The 17714-nt window shown below is 41.3% G+C and overlaps 1 protein-coding gene across 1 annotated transcript in view; it reads left to right on the top strand.

Moving 5' to 3' along the window:
• TRABD2B (TraB domain containing 2B) overlaps nt 1-16603 on the top strand; it is a 278665-nt gene extending 262062 nt beyond the window's left edge. Inside the window, exon 7 of the mRNA XM_027462667.3 lies at nt 11419-16603. Within this exon, the coding sequence (XP_027318468.3) occupies nt 11419-11638 (220 nt within the window). The 3' untranslated portion in view covers nt 11639-16603. The remainder of the gene's footprint in view (nt 1-11418) is intronic.
• Nucleotides 16604-17714: the final 1111 nt, after the last annotated feature.

Genomic DNA, 17714 nt, shown 5'->3' with positions numbered 1-17714 from the left:
GCCAGGTACAAAGGGACCCCTCCATCATCGCCATCTATAAATACACTCCCTAAATTGCAGTTCTTGATACAAAAAGAGGCTCTACATCAGCAAGTTTATTTTACCTACAGTTTATTTTGATGTTAATATTAAGCTACCATGATTGAATAGGTTAGACTCTTTTGAGATTCCCATCCATAACTGCTCCACCATAAATATTAGGTTTCAGGATTGGAGCTCTCGTACAAAATGCCTCCTGTGCAGAGAGGCAAAAAAGGAGAATGTTTATTCCAGTGAAAGAGTTAACACTAAATGAGTTTGACTGTCTTCTGTGTTAATGCAAGGCTTTTTCTCCCTCTATTTTTAGTCTGTACCAGCAGCGTATCCCACTGTGGTCTGGTATGCAAGAGCTTTGCTGTGAGGTTTGCAAACACTTGTATTTTTGTGTTATGAGAACAGAGCATTTGTGTGTTGTTGGAGTATGCGTTCTTCAGCATCTGAAAGGGAGTGCAGGCTGTGCATGTAATCCATGCACATGTTTATTGTTGCCTGTGAATAACCATGTACAGCAAATGGGCTCTGGAAGAAAGCTTGTTAGCAGATGTCTTCATGGCCCTTCCAATTCATAAATATGAGCCTTGACATTTATATTTTCCATATTCAGGGCTTTCACTGGCCAGATGTTCAGAGGATTGTCTCCTTGGAGCATTTAATTATGGCTCCTCATGGCATATTGTCTATCGCACACACAAAAAAAAGAAAACTGTCTTTCTGACTCATATCAAACAGATAAGAATAAATGCTGTGGGTACCCTCAGGTAAATGGAAATCTTCTAAACCTGAAATGCACTTTAACACAGTTCTACAAAGCTGTTCTTATTCACTCAGCTGAAAAATAAGTTGTTGGGTTTAACAGGCAAAGAAAATTCAATACACAGTAGCACTTCTTCCCTGCTGTTTGGGTTGGGTGAAGAGTGTGGTTTGTGTTAAACTTGCAAGGCTGACTACAGTTGCAGATGCTGTAAGAAGTGCTGAGTAGGCTTATGCCCAGGGTGAGCTGAATTTCCTAAGTGCACAAGTGGGTAGTAAAGCACCTGCGCTCCCTAAATTGCAATACTTGATACAAAAAAAAGAAGTTCTCCATTAGGAAGTGTTGTTTTTTTCCCTATTTCCCATCAGTAAGAAAAGCTAATAGAGTCGTGTCAAAAGCTGGGCGTGGGTTGAAGGTGGGACCTCTGAAATTAAACTGTTTGCTGTGTTAAAGGCTGGCTGCCTCTCCTCTCTGACAATACACAGATATAGCAAAGACATCACTGGCCATATAAAAGCTAGCACAAACCTTCATCTCAAACACTGCAGCCCTGAGCTGAACTTAGGCATTTGAGTGACCTTCGTATCTAGCAGGTATCTAAGTACCGAAGAGTGCAGATGTGCTCTTTCTCAAGGTTAAGCTTCAGGCTTAGCAGAGCTAAATAAAATCCATAACATAGCAGAAATATCTTCTAGTGAAGGCACTTGGATACCGTAAAGAAAAAGAAATCTGTTGTTAAAATTCTAGGGAGATGCACATGTGAAACTGTCAATGCAAGACCAGAGGAAAAGGGCAAAGGATAAGGGATTTGTTTTGGGTTCTGCCATTCCCCTTCTGAGTAGTGAGCTTTGTGCCCTGTGAAATTAAGTGAAGCAAAGTACGACAGAGAGGAAGATGACATTATTGTTGTGGTGGGCAGTCGGCTTATAAGAGGGGCTTAACCGCAGTTGTACTCTGCTGGTAGGTTTATCTAAGAAGACAGATTCATTGTAGAGTGAAATGGGAGGAAACCTGATTCCCTGCCACTCCCGGCAGTGCTGAAAACCCAGCAGGACCTCAGAGGGCAGCTGTGGTCCAAGTCCAGTTACTGGGATGAAGGAGAAGTAGGGTTTATTTAAATTCATATGGTTTTAATGCTATAAAAGCTGGGTTCCTGCAATTATGAAAATGCCAGGCCAAATTCCCATTTCGCTCAGATCTCCCCTTTACAATTCGTGAATAACTTAACTGAACAAAGTAAGCATTATACCTGGGGTCTGAGCCCGCCGCGCTGGAAAGCAAGGGAGCCAAGCCAATTTCTGGAGAGCTGCTGGATATCAGGGATGCTTCGCATAGTGCTACCACGGGGAGGCATGGTGCAGACCATGCTCACTAAATTCTTTGGCTCCGTTCCGTGGAGACACTTGAGGGTCCTGGTTATGATACCTTGCAGGGAAAGCTTTTGCGGCCTTTCCAGCCCTTCAGGCCAGCAAGTGGCTTTTCGTGAGTCACCAGTGGCATCTCCAGGCCTTCAGGGGGTTTGGCAGAGTTTGTGGAGAAGGAGCTCGTGTTGCATTGGTATCATCACAGTTGCTTTGCAAGCAGCAGGAAGAATCCCAGCCTTGTGGGCATTGCAGCAATTTAAAGTCCTTCGTATTACTGCCTGGTAGATGTGCCCTATGAACCTTTTTTTATTTATTATTTTGAGAGCGAGTCTGCTGGAAAGAAAAAGAAGGCAGTGCTTTTGTTCAGTGGAACAAGCTTGAATTCAATTCTGCTCCAAATAACAGGTTCGAAGATCTGACCCAACCTTAATTATTCTTATTAAGAGAGACTCTGGAAAAATACAAGCAGTGAGGAAGAAAGTGAGCCCAGTGAATTAGAGAGAAAAATGTGATACAGACCAAGCAGAGAGAAAAAAAAAATGTTATATGGAGATGGAAAAAGAACAGGGAGAAGGAAAAAGAAAATTAAAATCAAATGGAAAAATGCAGTATGTTGGACATCCATTTAAGCCAGTTTATATTTTGGTTGTTCATTCTGTTCCTTAATACATTGCACAGGCATCTTCTTAGCTGAAATAATTGTGTGTCTTAGAGAACAGTCTTGGAGAAAATACTTAATTTGACAGGATGTTTTAGGTATTTCCCCAGTACTGCCTATTCTAAATCATTTTAAAATCTGGAGGGGAAAGTCGATATCTTTTACAGTGTTTAACAAGAAAGTGACAGGGTCAAATATATACATCTCTATGAACGTATGTGTTCCCCAAACACATCTAAACATGCATGGTTAATTCTGTGCATCTGCAAAAAATATTTGAGCCATAGGGCCCACACAGTACCAAACAAACACTTCAGTGCACATTGGAGAGGGCAGACCGAGTCACTCTGTTTCTAATTAATTGAAAGGTTAAGCCCAAGAAATAAGATAGGGATTACAACTTTGACCACCCCAAAAATTGCAAATTGCTTTGTATGTTGGGCTGGTTTAATGTGAGGGACAGTTTGCGAAATACAGACAAAAGAGAGAGATTCTGCTCGTGCCTGGGGTTTTGTTCAAAACCACCTGATTGCAGTACTATCAAATGAACCCTTTGCATGTTGTATATCAGCAGATTGCCCCAGAAACAGCACAGATTGCATCACTGGCAAGATTTTTACCATTCTAAGATCATCTGTATATTCAAACCTTGATGTTCTTGCTTACTTTGGCTATAAATACTGCAATCATTATCTGTCCAATGACCAGTGGAAGAAGTATTTGGTTATTTGAGCCATGATGATGAGTGCCTTAATTGCACATACAAATCAGGTACACAACCAGATGTGTACAGAAGGTGGGGGTGAGTTTGTGGATGTTTTTGAGGCCACATCACTATTCAGGCTCTGCCGAATTCATCCTGGCTCAGACGTCTGCGCAGAGCCCATGAAACAAAGGGCTCTGAGCTATCCCCTGTAAGCAAGAGCCAGGCCCTGGGTAAAACTGGGATGCATTATCCTGGCTCTGTGATTGCCTCGTCCCAGTGCAGAATCACGGGGGGATATTCTTAGGATATTAGAGAATCATCAAAGCATTTCTTAGAAGGGCAAAGGAAAGAGCTAATGTTGTCATCTCCTGCCTCAGGACCACCCAGACACTCTACAACAAATCATGGGTCTTCAGCTACAGTATCTTGAATTATTGTTCACAGGGATTTTAAAGAATTTCATTTCTTTTTTTCTCCTTTTTTTCTTTCCTTCTTTTTTATTTTTTTTTTTTATTTTTAAGGATGACATGTAGTTTCCTGACAGGCTGGTTTTAATAAGGTCAAAATCTTTGTTGTTGCCAAATCAGAGAGGAATATAACATCTTTAAGTCATTAGATGGGAATGGGGTAATTACTCAGAGGGTGTGCTTCAAAGGTTATTGGTTTTTACAGCATTCTGTGTATTTACACCACTCTGCAGTTGTCTGAAAAGGAGCTGCGGGCCTGATTCTGCTGCTGCCACGTGTGGGTGCAGGATTTGTGGGTGAGATATTTGCAAGGTTTTCTTGCAGCATTTCAGGGCAGGAGGTTGAATAGGGCCATATGCACTCTCCAGTAGGGATGGGGGAAACCTAAACCTGACCACAAAGTACAAATAAAACTTTCCCACCTGCCGAAAGTTCAGTTCAGAAAAGTGCCTTCGGAGCGCCCTGTGCTGGAGATGCTTCTCACCTGCTCCATCCTTACCTGCTGATAACATGCACGTGTCTCTCTTTGCACCACGCTGTCCTCATGCCCGAGGGACCCACAGGCTGTGTCACCGTGACAGCAAACTCCTCTCCTCACCTTTCCCCATCTCCGATGCAGCATTCCCCACGGCCTCCATCCCTCTCCCCTGCTCTGACCCCCCAGCAGATGATGCTTTGCCCTAACAGCATGTCCCACCCGTGCCTGGAAGGACGCTCTGCCTTTTGGGAGGTCCCTGTAGCATTCCACCCCGATGCAGGTGGATGTCAGAACAGGGCTGAATTTGCCATCACAAAGGTGTTCTGCAGGTGGCCACCTGGGCCTATAGATTGGAGCAAGAGCCTGAAAAATCACTCCATGATGGGTACGTGCTGGCGGTGTCACACTGAAGCTTCAAGGTCTCAACTGAGATCAGAGTCAGGGGAGGAATAGAAGTGAAGTGCTTTAATGAAGTTTTGACAGTTCATTGATGGGTGATGTGGGGATAAAAAACAAATCTCCCAGCTCCAGCCCCTGGCCCATCCACAGAGGGGGGACAAAACTGCTCCAGGCACATCAGAGACATCATCTTTCTCCTAGAGATCCTAACGAAGAGTGGGGCTATCAGGAGATGCACTGGCCTTTGCCTGTACACAGGGCTTGGAGGCTCCCAAGCGCCCACTTTAAACGGGGGAAGAGCTGTCTGTCCATCTCCGTCAGAGCCAGAGCCATGAAATAAAGCTGGATCTGAGCTCCAAGTTGCTCTCAGGTGGGGATATGGTTCCCATTTGCATCTCGTCGGAAGGCAGGCTCAGATGGAGAGCGGCAGGTTGTTGAAATGCCCCCGATGTTGTTGCCTGACCCCTCTTATCGACAGCGTGGCTGCAGCTGCCTGTCAGTGACTCTCCGGCTGTGCTGCTCACAGGGAGGGTGGATTCTTGCTCTGTGGAAAACGACCAAAGAACTGGGCTCCCAATGACCCCAGGGTAAAGAGAAAATAATAGAGATAAGGCTCTTCCCTTGGCTCATCCCACGTTCTCTGTTGGCCACAAAGCAGTGTGTGAGATAGCTCACTCATTGAGACATGCAAAGGCAGTTTACTACACTGCCGCGAACGCGTAGTGGCCTCCCCTGGACCAAAACCCAATTCTTTAATCTGATCCAGGTTGGATTTTTCTCCCTTTTTTTTTTTTTTTTTTTTTTTTTTGATGAACTGAACCTTGCCAAAGCATGAGCCTCTTGGCCTTGATCCCATAATAGGCTTTAGGACGTGCTGAGTTGTAGGTATGTGAAAACTAACCTTGCTGGGAGCACTCGTGCTTGCAGTGCTTAGCGTCCTGCTAGTCTGGGACCAGGAGACTCAGCATCTTGCAGGATTTATCCCTCAGGCTGTAAGAACAGTGTCCATGAGAAAGGCAGCAATGAAGAAAGCCACAAAGATTGGGAAACTGTAGCTTATGCTGATCTAAAGAGCCCTTCCAGAAACACATTGAATCTTAATCTAAAAATATGAGGAGATGGAGGCTTCACATTCCCTTTCAGAGGTTACAGTAATGGTCTTCACATTTAAAACCTTGAAACATTTCTAGTGTGATTTTTTTTGCCCCAGCTTACTCTTTTTTTCTTTTTGGTTAAGCACCTACATTTTTTTTTTTGTGTGTGTGTGTTGTTTTTTTTTTTTTTTAGAAGGGTGGTGAGACTTTCTGCCAGGCAGCTTGTTTACATACCACAACAGGTTGGTCACAATGCAGATATATTTTTCAAATCTTGATTAGTAAGTTTTGGTGACATAAACAAGTCTGGTTAGTTCCAAGAATAATTGTCTTCACTAGCAGGACATTATTTCTGATCAGCAGAAAAATTATGTGATCAACTCCTTTCACATCTGTTCATTAAATAAAAAGGAAAAAAAATAGGGCAAAATTTGTTTGAAAAGAAACAGGAAGCATATGCTTAATATCACTTAAAAAAATCATAAGGTTAACATCAAATCACAAATGCAAAACAGCCATTATTGTATTTACTCAAAAAACTTTCCTCCAGTTTACTAGCTCATTAGGGTTTCAGCTGAAAAATGCATGTTTTCAGGGTTCAATCTATGCTGGCACATCATCTTGATAAGCTTCTTTCATCAGATGTTGTATTGTAAGAAAGGCTGTCTGAGTCCACATTTGTTTACATTTATTAAAAATACTTGTCATGTGTTTATATAGCTCCTTTGATCCAGAAAAATCCCCAAATACTTTGTAAGTTATGCTTAAAAAGGCCACTTCCTCCGCCCTGAACAGAAACCATGTTGGGACTGAAAGATGGCAGCAGATTAAATGTGCACAGAAATATCCCTGTAATTGAGCCAGTGCTCGCTCCTTCAGTGTACCACCAGTTTTCCATCAGCTTGAGAACAGTTGCTGGGAGTATAAGGGTGGTTTGGGGGCAAAAAGCAGTTGAAAAAACATCTTCCTAGAGATTGCAGAGGGGCAGCATGTGAAATAAGTGGCTTCTAATTGGGAGCCAGAGCTTCTCGTGCACTTTCTTTTGCTGATTATTATATTATATATATTAAATATATTATATATTTGGCTGGTAATACCTCAGAGAGACCTACAGGTCCCAGTTTGGGGCAGCTCACTTCAGAGAAGATGCAGATCAACCAGGCAGAGTCAGGGGGGAAGAGAAGAAAAGGTGGAGGGAGAGCACGTGAGGACTTGCAGAAAAAGGCAGAGGGGATTGTTTGTTTAAATGAGAGAAGGCCGAGGTGAAACGTGGTTAAGTCTTCAAGATATGTGAAAGGCTGCTGAGAGTAGGAATGGAATAAACCTGCCTGTGGGGACAAGAGGAGTCACGAACTTGTGCTGTAGCATGGGATATTTGGTGAAACATTAGGCAGTAATTCTGGATGTCAAGTCTCTCTGCAGAGACTCTTGAATTGCAATCACTGTAGGGTTTTTTTGAGGCTGGATTAGACATACATGTCAGGAGGGGCTTAGATCTCATTCCTGTCTTTGGGACAGATGTGCCAGAAAGTCCCTCCTGGCCCTGTCTTCTGTGATCCTGATGCAGCGTCACATGTGGTTGTATGTGCCCTGCTTGTGTGAATAAACCAAGTCACACTAAAACTTTATTTGTGAGTTCCTTGCAAAGTCCTTGCAAACTAAACCAGAACAGAAATTCCCCCAAAGGGCTTTGTGTGTGTTTGTTTTATTTTTCAATTTTAAAATGCTCCCACATCATCAAGGTGCTTCAACATGCCTCCAGCGTAAAGGACTTGACTCATTTAATTGGATTCAGTAGGGTCTGTTCACGAAGCATGTGCCTGGGGCCCCATTTTTTGGGAAAGTTTTACACGTCCTAATGGTGGTAAGACAATGTATGACTAATGCACTGATTTGAAAAACTGCTCTATTATCTGATCAAAAGTACAAGCTCATGAATATGATACCCCAGGTCATTTGGCTAAACGGTACCTGGAGTCTTCCAAATTTTTAAAACAATCCCATACACAGAAGCAAAAAACAGGCATACGAACAGTGGAGCCAGTGGTTGCCTGTTCATCATAGCTCATGAGGAATGTTTTATTAAAGATGTTTTTATCAGACACAAAAACCTCAAACACGGAATATCCTGGGCTGGCAAGAGAAGGTGTGATAATAATTTAGATTATTATCCTCCAGATCTGTGATTCATTTATATTATTCTCTGAGTACATTTCAGGAACGATCAAAACCTCCCTGAGGACAGTGGAAAGTGTCCGGTTGAGTTCAGGGGTCTCTGTTTTTGCTTTCATCTGAGGGTCAGTGAGATCCTATGTACAGGGGCAAACAGGCTCAGAGGGAGTTTGGAGAAGCCATCTCCTGTCACCCGAGCCACCACTAGGATTAGTTTGTAATCTAACATGGCTCTCTAGACCTCCTCCACAGCCCGCAGGAACAGAGGGACCCCCAGCCACACTATGTACCCATAGGGACCTACACTGGAATGGGGCAGACCACCTTCTGGAGATGCTTCTCTCCCCATTTGCTATAGAAACAGCCAAGTTGCAAGCTTGAACCAGAGGTTTTACGAGGAGTTTTGTAGCATTTGTTAGAAGGGTCATTTGCTTTAATTATCTCTAAACTGCCTTGGTGGTAGGCTAGCGTGCTAAAAGCAGAGCCACATTTAAGGAAATACATGGCTAAAGCAGGATTCCTTTGCTATTAGCATGCCTTGTACACATGCATGGAAACTCACTGTTATCCCCTCTTAAATCACTTAAGGATTTTTTAGTAACAAATAACTCCACCTAACAATATTTGTCCTAACAAAGAAGCATTTATAGAAATTTAATGTCTTGAAACCAACAAATGACCTCACTGACTGAGAAGAGGGGTCAAAAACTTCTCAGGTCTTTTGACAGGAAACCCTGGATTTCAAGTAAATTGTTTTCTTTTTCTCAAAAATACCTTTTTTTTTCAAGGGAGGAAAGAAAAAACAAAAACAACTAAAAAATTTGACAAAATACTTCTGGCAGTTGACTAGAAGATGGAAGCACATCATACAGAAATGCAAACTGTTGATTTAAGGTTTCTTTAGGAATTCCTTAGAGGTAGTTGGCTGATGAATGGGCTCAGTTCTCTGGCCAGCCTGATCCCCTTCCCCAGACATCTCATACATACGTCCCCAAGGTGCAGAAAGGCAGTCTGTGCAAGGGACATGTTAGTCTCAAAGACTGATGAAGCCATAGAATGAGTCAGGAGTAGGATATACCCAAAGTGTATGCAAGTCCCATATGGCACTGTGGCAATAATTTTTAAATTGAAGTTGAAAACCAGACCCTTCTTGCAGTCTGAAATTTAATTTAGGGCTAAATTGCTTATTTCTGTAAGTGACAACCTAAAGAAGATTACAAGCACCTTGCCCATACATGCTAGGGAAAAGTGGTGCAGAGTAAGAACCCCAAAGCTGTGTACCCTCTATCATCATTGCTAGATCACAGCACCACAATATCACTCAAAAGGATAAATGAGATCCGGATCAAAGGTTGGAGCATGACTGCATTTCTGTTGAAGTACTCAGCATGTGTAGTTTTGTCAGAAGTATGCTTTAATGATGCTTTATATTCGCTGTGGGTATGCCATTCATACTTGATGTTACATACATTACAGGAGCCTGAATAGACAGTACCTAATCTGCCATCATTCTTGCCAGCACTAAATTAACTGCTCAAAAACACTGGACAAATCTGAAACAGCAGCATTAACTTATCCCAGATCTGCGCTTTTTTATTAAGTGGCTGCAGCAGTTTTGATGCAATAGCACAAGTTCTGAAGCTGTATGCCCTATATCATCAATTAAAGATATAAACCAACCACTTGTTATGGGAATTTAGATAAGAGCTTTCTCCAGCATGGCTTGATTTCAAATTCTTTATTTACAGCAGTTTGTACCTCTGGAACAAGTACCACTTCTCACTGTCAAGAAATAATGCTGCTTAGATGTATTATCTGCTCTCATGAAGCAATTCCCATGTCTTTAATTATAGACTGCCTTTTCTTTTTGCTCTAATTCATAACACATTAGTTAAGATCACTTCTAGCAGCATAACAACTGTCCCGCCCAGAAGATGTGGTGACAGTGTAAAGAATGAAGGAAGAACTGAAATGAATTATTCCAAAACTTGGGGTGAAGTGTGACGCGCAGTGATTGTCTGTTGCGTTTGATATTGACCTGCCTGTGTCAGTGCCCTCTTCTGGGTGGACTCTGGTCTTCTCACGGTTTATGATTGACTCCATGCTTGTGAGGCGTCCAAGCTAGAAGCTCGAACCGATGGTGATGGCGATAGGCCATCTTATTAATGCTCAGGCAGAAAAAGACAAAAGCATTCACTGCTACTAAATTCTCTTTCTGCACACGAATCTGGAGCAAGGTATTGTTCCTTTTATCTGATGTTATGCAATACGCAGCCTTTTCTCCTCCAAGGTCAGGATCTCAGATACAGTAGCTAAATAGTTATAGGACTGCATAGCTACTTACCCCATCAAAAATGATGTGAGGGCCTAGTAACCCTGAATCCCCTCTATGGAAGATTTAAGAAGTAACACGGAGAATCTGCAAGTATTAATGTCACATCTTGTTTTCAGAGGAACTTGTCTTTTTTCTCCTTGCTCCACAGCAGTGCCTTAACTCCAAAATCCACCTTGCACAGTCCACATGCTCGGTTATGCTGCTCCGTGACAACTGGTGGATTATGGATCAGCTGAAGTGGGGCGCAAAGGAAGCATTTAATGAAATGGGGATTACAATTTAAAACTTCCTAATCAATTGCAAATGGATCTTTTTGACCTTCATTGTCATGGGAATTGTGATGAATTCCAACGTGCACATTTAAAGCAAAGTTCTGGCTCAAGCTACAATCAATAAGCACCACTACTGAGGCAAAGCCTCAGCCAGGGAAACTTCACATCGAGTCTGGTTTTGGCATTATGATAGGATCCAAAATGTCTTAAAGCCAGGAAAAGAAAAGAAGCTGCTTGGTCTCCTGTGCTCAAAGTTATCTGTTTTGTAAGGGGATCCTGGAAAATTCTTTATGGTTTTGAGACAGGGGAAGGAAATGTTTTCCGGCCCCTCCTGGACTTGGTATCCACTCCATGGTGGGTAAGGCATGGCTGTGAGACAGGCCAAATTTTGAGACCTTTGTTGGCAAGAAAGTATCTAAGAACATAAGAGCTGGGTCATCCTGGTGGATTCTACCAGCAGCCGGAAGCTGAGGGACATCCTGAATCAGATCTGTTTCCAGACCATCACAGTTACTGTCCCCTGGGGATCTCCCTCCGTGTCTAATACATGCAAATAATAATAATAATTATGATAATAATAATCGTGATTGTCATGGCTGTTGTTACTATGTATAGAATGACAGCTCACAGAGCAGAGATAAGGGCTCTCCTGTTTAATTTCCTTCTCTTTTGTTTTCTTCTAGCACCACCACGTTGCCTTCCTACATCAGGATAACCAATGGCTACATCACAGTCAAACCTCCCATTTGGATTTCCAACCGGCTGGATCAGAGACCACACTCAGACCGCCCGTCTCAGCCTCAGCCGACGAGCTCAGCTTCAGCCACCATTTTATGGCCGTCAATAACTTCTCTCTATGTGGCCATAGCTTCATTTCTTCTCAATCTACTGCAGCCTTCCTGACCGCATTAGGATTACGTGCAATCCCTTGGAATAGAGAAGAGAGATAATTTATGAATGAATTGGAGGTTATGACAACATTTGCAGACTGGACCTTCTCAGTGAATCAGTAGTGCCTTCTAGCTGATTTTGTCTCTTTGCCCAGATACGTTTTGAAACTCTAAAGCTTTATTGTAACACTGACTTACATCTTCTTTTTGTAGAAGGATCTTTATTTCCCATAGTGCTATGGGGTTTTGTAAAATATTCATGTTCATAGAAAGAAAAAAAAAAGAAAAAGAAAAAATGTATTTATTCAACTGGTAAACTTATTTTTTCTTGTTGTATATGTTAATAACATCCCTAGTAATCAGTAGTGATGGTGAAACAGATAAATTAATATTTCCTATATTTGTTTTCTAACTGACAACTCTGCAAATGCCTGAACTGACACCAGATGAATGGCTTTTTTCTTTAACCATTACTTTCTACAGCAACTATCCAATAAGTACATTTTGCTGCATTTCTGTATTTTTCTTTTTAAAAAAATTCTTATTAACATAACTTAAACTGAATAAAGCAGATCCTGCTCTCTGTGGCCTATGCCCATTAGAAAAACTTGTGCATTCTTAGCTCAAGTCAGCTGCTACAACCTAAAATTTCAGATATTTTTATATGATTTAGTAAGTCATTAGTCAAAATAACCCTCTAAGATCCCCTGTTGTCTTTAACTCAACTATTTAACTTCTCTGGAAATTACCAATTTCCATCTTTGCCCTGGGATTAATTCATTATCTAACTCAAAACATCTTTTTCTTAATAAAATATTTCATTTTAAATCCGGAATTTTCCCAATGGAATTATTTTCTTCTCTCCCTCATCTTATATAAATAGAAGTCCACAATCTTTCGCAGCATAAATGAGACCAGAACTTGGTCTGTTTATAGGTTATAAAGATAAAGTTTCCTGCTAATCTATAGAACTGCTTTACACCAGTTAATGCAAGTGGGCAACCTGCAGGCAGGGAAAAAATGTCTAGAAATTCATCATCATCCTGCTATTGTGCTTAGAGATGGTATCTCCATGCTGAATTATGATTTGTCCAAAATTATTTCAAGACCACAGGAACCAAGCCCCTTTTGTCATGGAGATGTGCAAGAACTTTCCTGTTTGTAGACTATGGTGCTTCTGTTGACTATGATGGAAAAATTAAGACAATTTGCATGTAGTGCAAAATTTGCTCACTTTCCAAGCAGCTACTTTTCAGTAATCAGAAGAACAACATCTGTGGGAAAAAACAAGTCCATCTTTAAAACTACCATGCTTAATAAGGCATGTTAACTTTTTCCCCAACAAAACAAGATGAAAAATCACTTTTGATACAGAAGTTTCAAACAGAAAATTAATTTTGCTTGAAATAGTCTTTTTTTTTTTTTCCTGAAGTCATCTACAAAACAAAAATCTGAAATCTGTGGTGAAAACATCTTAGTTACAAAGAAACAAAGAAATGTTTTTTTTTAAATGTCATGCAAACCTTTTTTTTAATGAAAAAGTAGTGCTTTTTCACCATGAAAAAAATAGCAGATAATGATGACAATAACACTAATACTGGTAAAAATCTGACTGAAAACAGTCGTGTCATTTTCCCACCAGCCTCACAGCGTGGTGTTCAGGACTGGAGACAATTCTATGTAATATTCAAGTCTCCTCAGTGAGAGATGGTTTAGGATACACGGTTAGTTTGTCACTATACCAGTGAATTCAAGAAAGGAGTTAAGGGAATTATTAGACTGTAATATGCACATGGTTTTATTTGAAACCATGATAAATATTGAGCTTTTTCACCATACATCCCAACCCACTGCTTTGCAAAGGCAAGGGAGAATACAGATGGCTTTTTTGACCTACTGTACACCATGACCTCCATCTTTTTTCCTACTTTTGTCAGAAGGATGTGTAGATTTGTGGTCACTTTAAGTGAGTACAGCAGCCAGTGCTGTAAGCTACCCCTATATTTTAAAGTACAGCAGTTGATAAGGCTGAATGGAAAACTTTGAGCTTTGCCACAAATGTGAGCTTCAAGCACACCCTGTGCATACCTTTATATTGTGTATTTTGGCTAGCAGAAGATCAGAGATGTTAGTTTTGGAGAGAAGCCATTCACCTTGCATAATATTTATTGCACTGGGCTGGATATTGGAAACATATTTTGAGAACTTTCATTTCAGTTTTATTTGTGCTATTACTCTAGAAATGCCTTCATTTGAATATAATAGCTTAACAGACCTTCAAATTCAACCTTAATGCGCTTAAAAAGATTGGTTCTCCTGCTGTATTCAAGACAGAGCTCAGACCCGAATAGTAATGTATTATTCATAAAAAGAGAGCAGAAAATAACACAGGCAAATCTTAAGGGTGATGATAAGTTACATAGTAAAAGCAAATAGCCAATGAACCGAAGCCCATTGAATTTTATTTGTTATAGTCTGATCAAGTCCAGAAATGATTCTATGGTACCGTCCCAGAAATAATTCCAGGTGTTGGAAAACTTACAGAATAAATAGGCCAGACCATAAAAAGATAAGAGAGAGAGAGAGAAAAGAGCAGAAAACAGAATCAAGTTGTCCATGACCATAAGGAAAACCAACAGGACCAAGACTGGGACTTGCAGTTCTCCTGTTCCCATCCTGTGGCTTTCTCCAGAGGCCTGTGAGGCTGTTAGGAATATGATGAGCACAGATGTCACCACACTCACAGCTGTCACTATGCCACACAGAACACTCAGTTTGTCACTAATGAGTTTTTCGTGAATCACTTCTCCATTGGACAGTAATGCTAAGTACTTACTAGCTCAGATATCACGGCATGTTTGGATATCACAGTATGTAAATAGCTTGGATATCAACGTATGTTCTGACATATGTGCATTTCTTGGCATTTTGTCTGTAATTCCTGTGAAACGAATGAATGTTGCTGGAGGTCACCAAATTTCAATTGTGCTCGTGCCCAGTGTTTGTCATTCTGCAGTGCAGGTTTCAAAGCAAGGTGCCTTCCGGGTTTGGAGTCAACACACTTGACATTTGCTAGCTAAAAGCATCTAGCACACCCAGTCATCTGAGCTTCCTCTGGGTAGGGGAGAAGAAACCACTTATGATAAATACAAGATTAAGTAGTTTCCCATAGATAGCTCAGGAACCCCACATGAACAGCTGTAGCGCAGTTCGCTGACCAAGCATTTCTTTTATTCTGTTGTCTTCCCTAAGGTGTGACTTAGGGTAACTTTTGTTAATCCTTGGTGTGTAAGCATAGCAATACTAGAAAATGAGACCCTCACTGTGAGTGATAGAGTATTTATTCATCAGCAATAGCAGCTCAGTATTAATTAAAATGCACCAGTACTGGTGTGTTTAGCACAGATCTATGCACATCCATTGCAATGTATCATGACTATATTCCACGTGAGTTTAGAGTGTGTATCAGATTTGATGCAAGCTCTTGAAGTAACACTGACTACCAGCTTCATGGGACTTCAGTTTTATTCTATGGGTTTCTCAGAAAATGGGGAGCCAACTGCTTTGTCTCTTCCTGAGGGAAGCTCAGATTCCCATGTAATTGCAAGATTCCAGGAGCAGGGGATTTAAAAATAAATGCATAAATCCATGCTATATAAAATAACAAACTTTGATGGTACTATTTACCCGTGAGAAACACAATCAAGAGAGTTGTGCAATGTGTAGCAATCAAGGACGTTTTGATGTGGTCGAGTCCAAAGCTGAATGAATGCATGATTCATCTTTTCAACTCAGCTACAGCTGACACTGCTGCAGCACACAGTACCTGTAATGGTAACATTATAAAGGAATGCTAATTATCTGCCAAGCTATTGCCCCAGTAGAATAAATATCCCATACCACCAGCAATAGAATTAACTTCTGCTGTTTCATTGTTTTAATGCTTTTCTTGCCAGTGTTTAACTATAGATGCTGTATTAACATGCATTGCCACTTGAAGAACCAGCTAGTAGGCTGGGACAGAAGGTATGTTATATTTTAAAACTGATGTAGTTCTCTGCAATCCCTTGGGCTGTTGAATAATGCAATACCTCTTCTGGAAATAAATGATGAACGTGATTTATAAATATGCTTTAAACAGGTGTCAAAAATCTACTTTGTTGAACTTCCCTTCCCATTCCTCCAAGCTCCGCTGTGATTTAGGAACACCCAAGGTACAGAGCTGTGTATTTATCTAAGTTCTTCAGTATACAATTGTGGAGAGAGACAGAGGGGCAGGCGGCGGGGAAGCAAGAATTTAACCTATGTTTAGTGCATTGATTAGTCAAATGATATGTCCCAATCAGTCATTATCATGTACCGCTGATAGGGAGGAATTTCCTATCATGTATTTACATTAGAGAAACCAAAGTGCCAAAGTCATTATCTCAGCATAAATGTTATCATTCCTAACTTTGCTTAGTACCGTATTTCTATGTTATATCCAAAAGGCATATGAGCTTGTCATATCTCTGAAGTGATCAATGTTCCATGGAGTGTGTTAGATTTCAGCTTCAATTTAGGCTTGTTTCAGTTTAACTGGAGCAGAAAGCCAATTTCCTAATTTTGAGCATATGGGTGTGGGTATGTGTGTCTGTGTGTCTGCGTGCGAGTGTGTTTTGTCCCAATCCAAATGCAAATTTTCCTGTGACTAGCTTTTCAGGAGGTACTTTAATCTAACTAAAACCAGTGAGATCTTCCCAATTAGCAGTTGATACTTTTCTGCCACAGGAATGAACAACCACCCTGCAGATTCACTGAATTTTAAATTGCACATTTGTCAGTTTTCAATTCAAATGTATTTCAAATATTTTTCCTGTTCCGCCTCCTGCTTTTGTGAACTGTTTTGAAGAGTGTAATAAAAGATGCTTTCTAATATTATTTTGTCAAAATATTTTTGTAGCATAATATATTAATAAAATGTTATTATAAATCCATAGCACAAGAATCGTGTATGTCTGAGTTCTTTCTTTTGCACTACAAGCTATGCAATCACTGAAAAGGAGAAAAGTCAGTTTGCAGCATTTCCTTTTGCTCAAGACCAACTTTGATGATGAGGAATTAATTCTCTGGGAAAGGTTTCTTATAGAATAATTCAAATAAAAATACAAATACAAATAAAAATGGACCTGTGTCTCCCTTGGGGATGGCCCTGAAGCTACCTCTCTGCACCAAGGTGCAGCGACACAGAGCTCTGCTCATTTTTCTTGGCATATTCCTTTCTGTTCCTGCATCCAAAGCCTGCCTCGCAGCTGACATTTCAGACTTCTTCCTGGTCACAGGATTGTTGCTTGCTTATTAATTAGGTGCTAAATCATTTGCTCCTTAACACACTATTTTGGAGAGGACTCCACCAGCAAAGCTGGTTTAGAAATATCCACCACAGGAAACAGCGCAAGTACTTGAGCTAGTCTGAAGTGAACTAACTAAGGCACAGGAAGGGATCGCCACTGAAACACAGGGAGGAACGTCTCTAAAAACATGATAAAAAAGACTCCATTGTTTAAAATATACCCAACAATCTCCACCATGGGTCTCTGAGCCAGTCCAGAGTCCACATGGTCCAGCCCTGGCCCTAACCATCCCTGCCCCTGGCCAGCCTCTCACTGCCAGCTATTCCTGGCCCTGACCAGCCCCAGTCTGCCAAATCCTTTTGCTCTGAAGTGTTCTGCTCAGCCACAGGTCTGAAAAGCTGAAAAACCTTCCGTCAGCACAGCCAGATATTGGCTCAGTGGTGCCGTTTGCTTAAGCTTCTCCTTCCCTTGACCCCTCTCTGTACTCCTAGGTTGTAATTTCAGCTTTCTACTCCAACGCGAGATTTTCTTGTTTATAGATTTGCACTGGGAAGAGGCGAAGCTGTGATGAGAAAAATTCAGGGCAGACAGTTTGGGTTTCTTGTGGGACAGCTCGGGATCTGTGCTGCTGTCCAGCAGCCCATCTCCTTGTTGGATCAGCGCTTCCCAGGACTCTCCAGTTCCCAAATCGCCCAAGTGCCAGCCACGAGAGCTCCCCTCGCTGAAGGGGCTGGGTGTAGCTAAACGAAGCCTCAC

The sequence above is a fragment of the Anas platyrhynchos genome, chromosome 8, assembly GCF_047663525.1.
Source record: "Anas platyrhynchos isolate ZD024472 breed Pekin duck chromosome 8, IASCAAS_PekinDuck_T2T, whole genome shotgun sequence".
Taxonomy (NCBI): Eukaryota; Metazoa; Chordata; class Aves; order Anseriformes; family Anatidae; genus Anas; species Anas platyrhynchos.
Note: the sequence above shows the minus strand (reverse complement) of the source record. Positions and strands in the feature narration are given on the sequence as shown.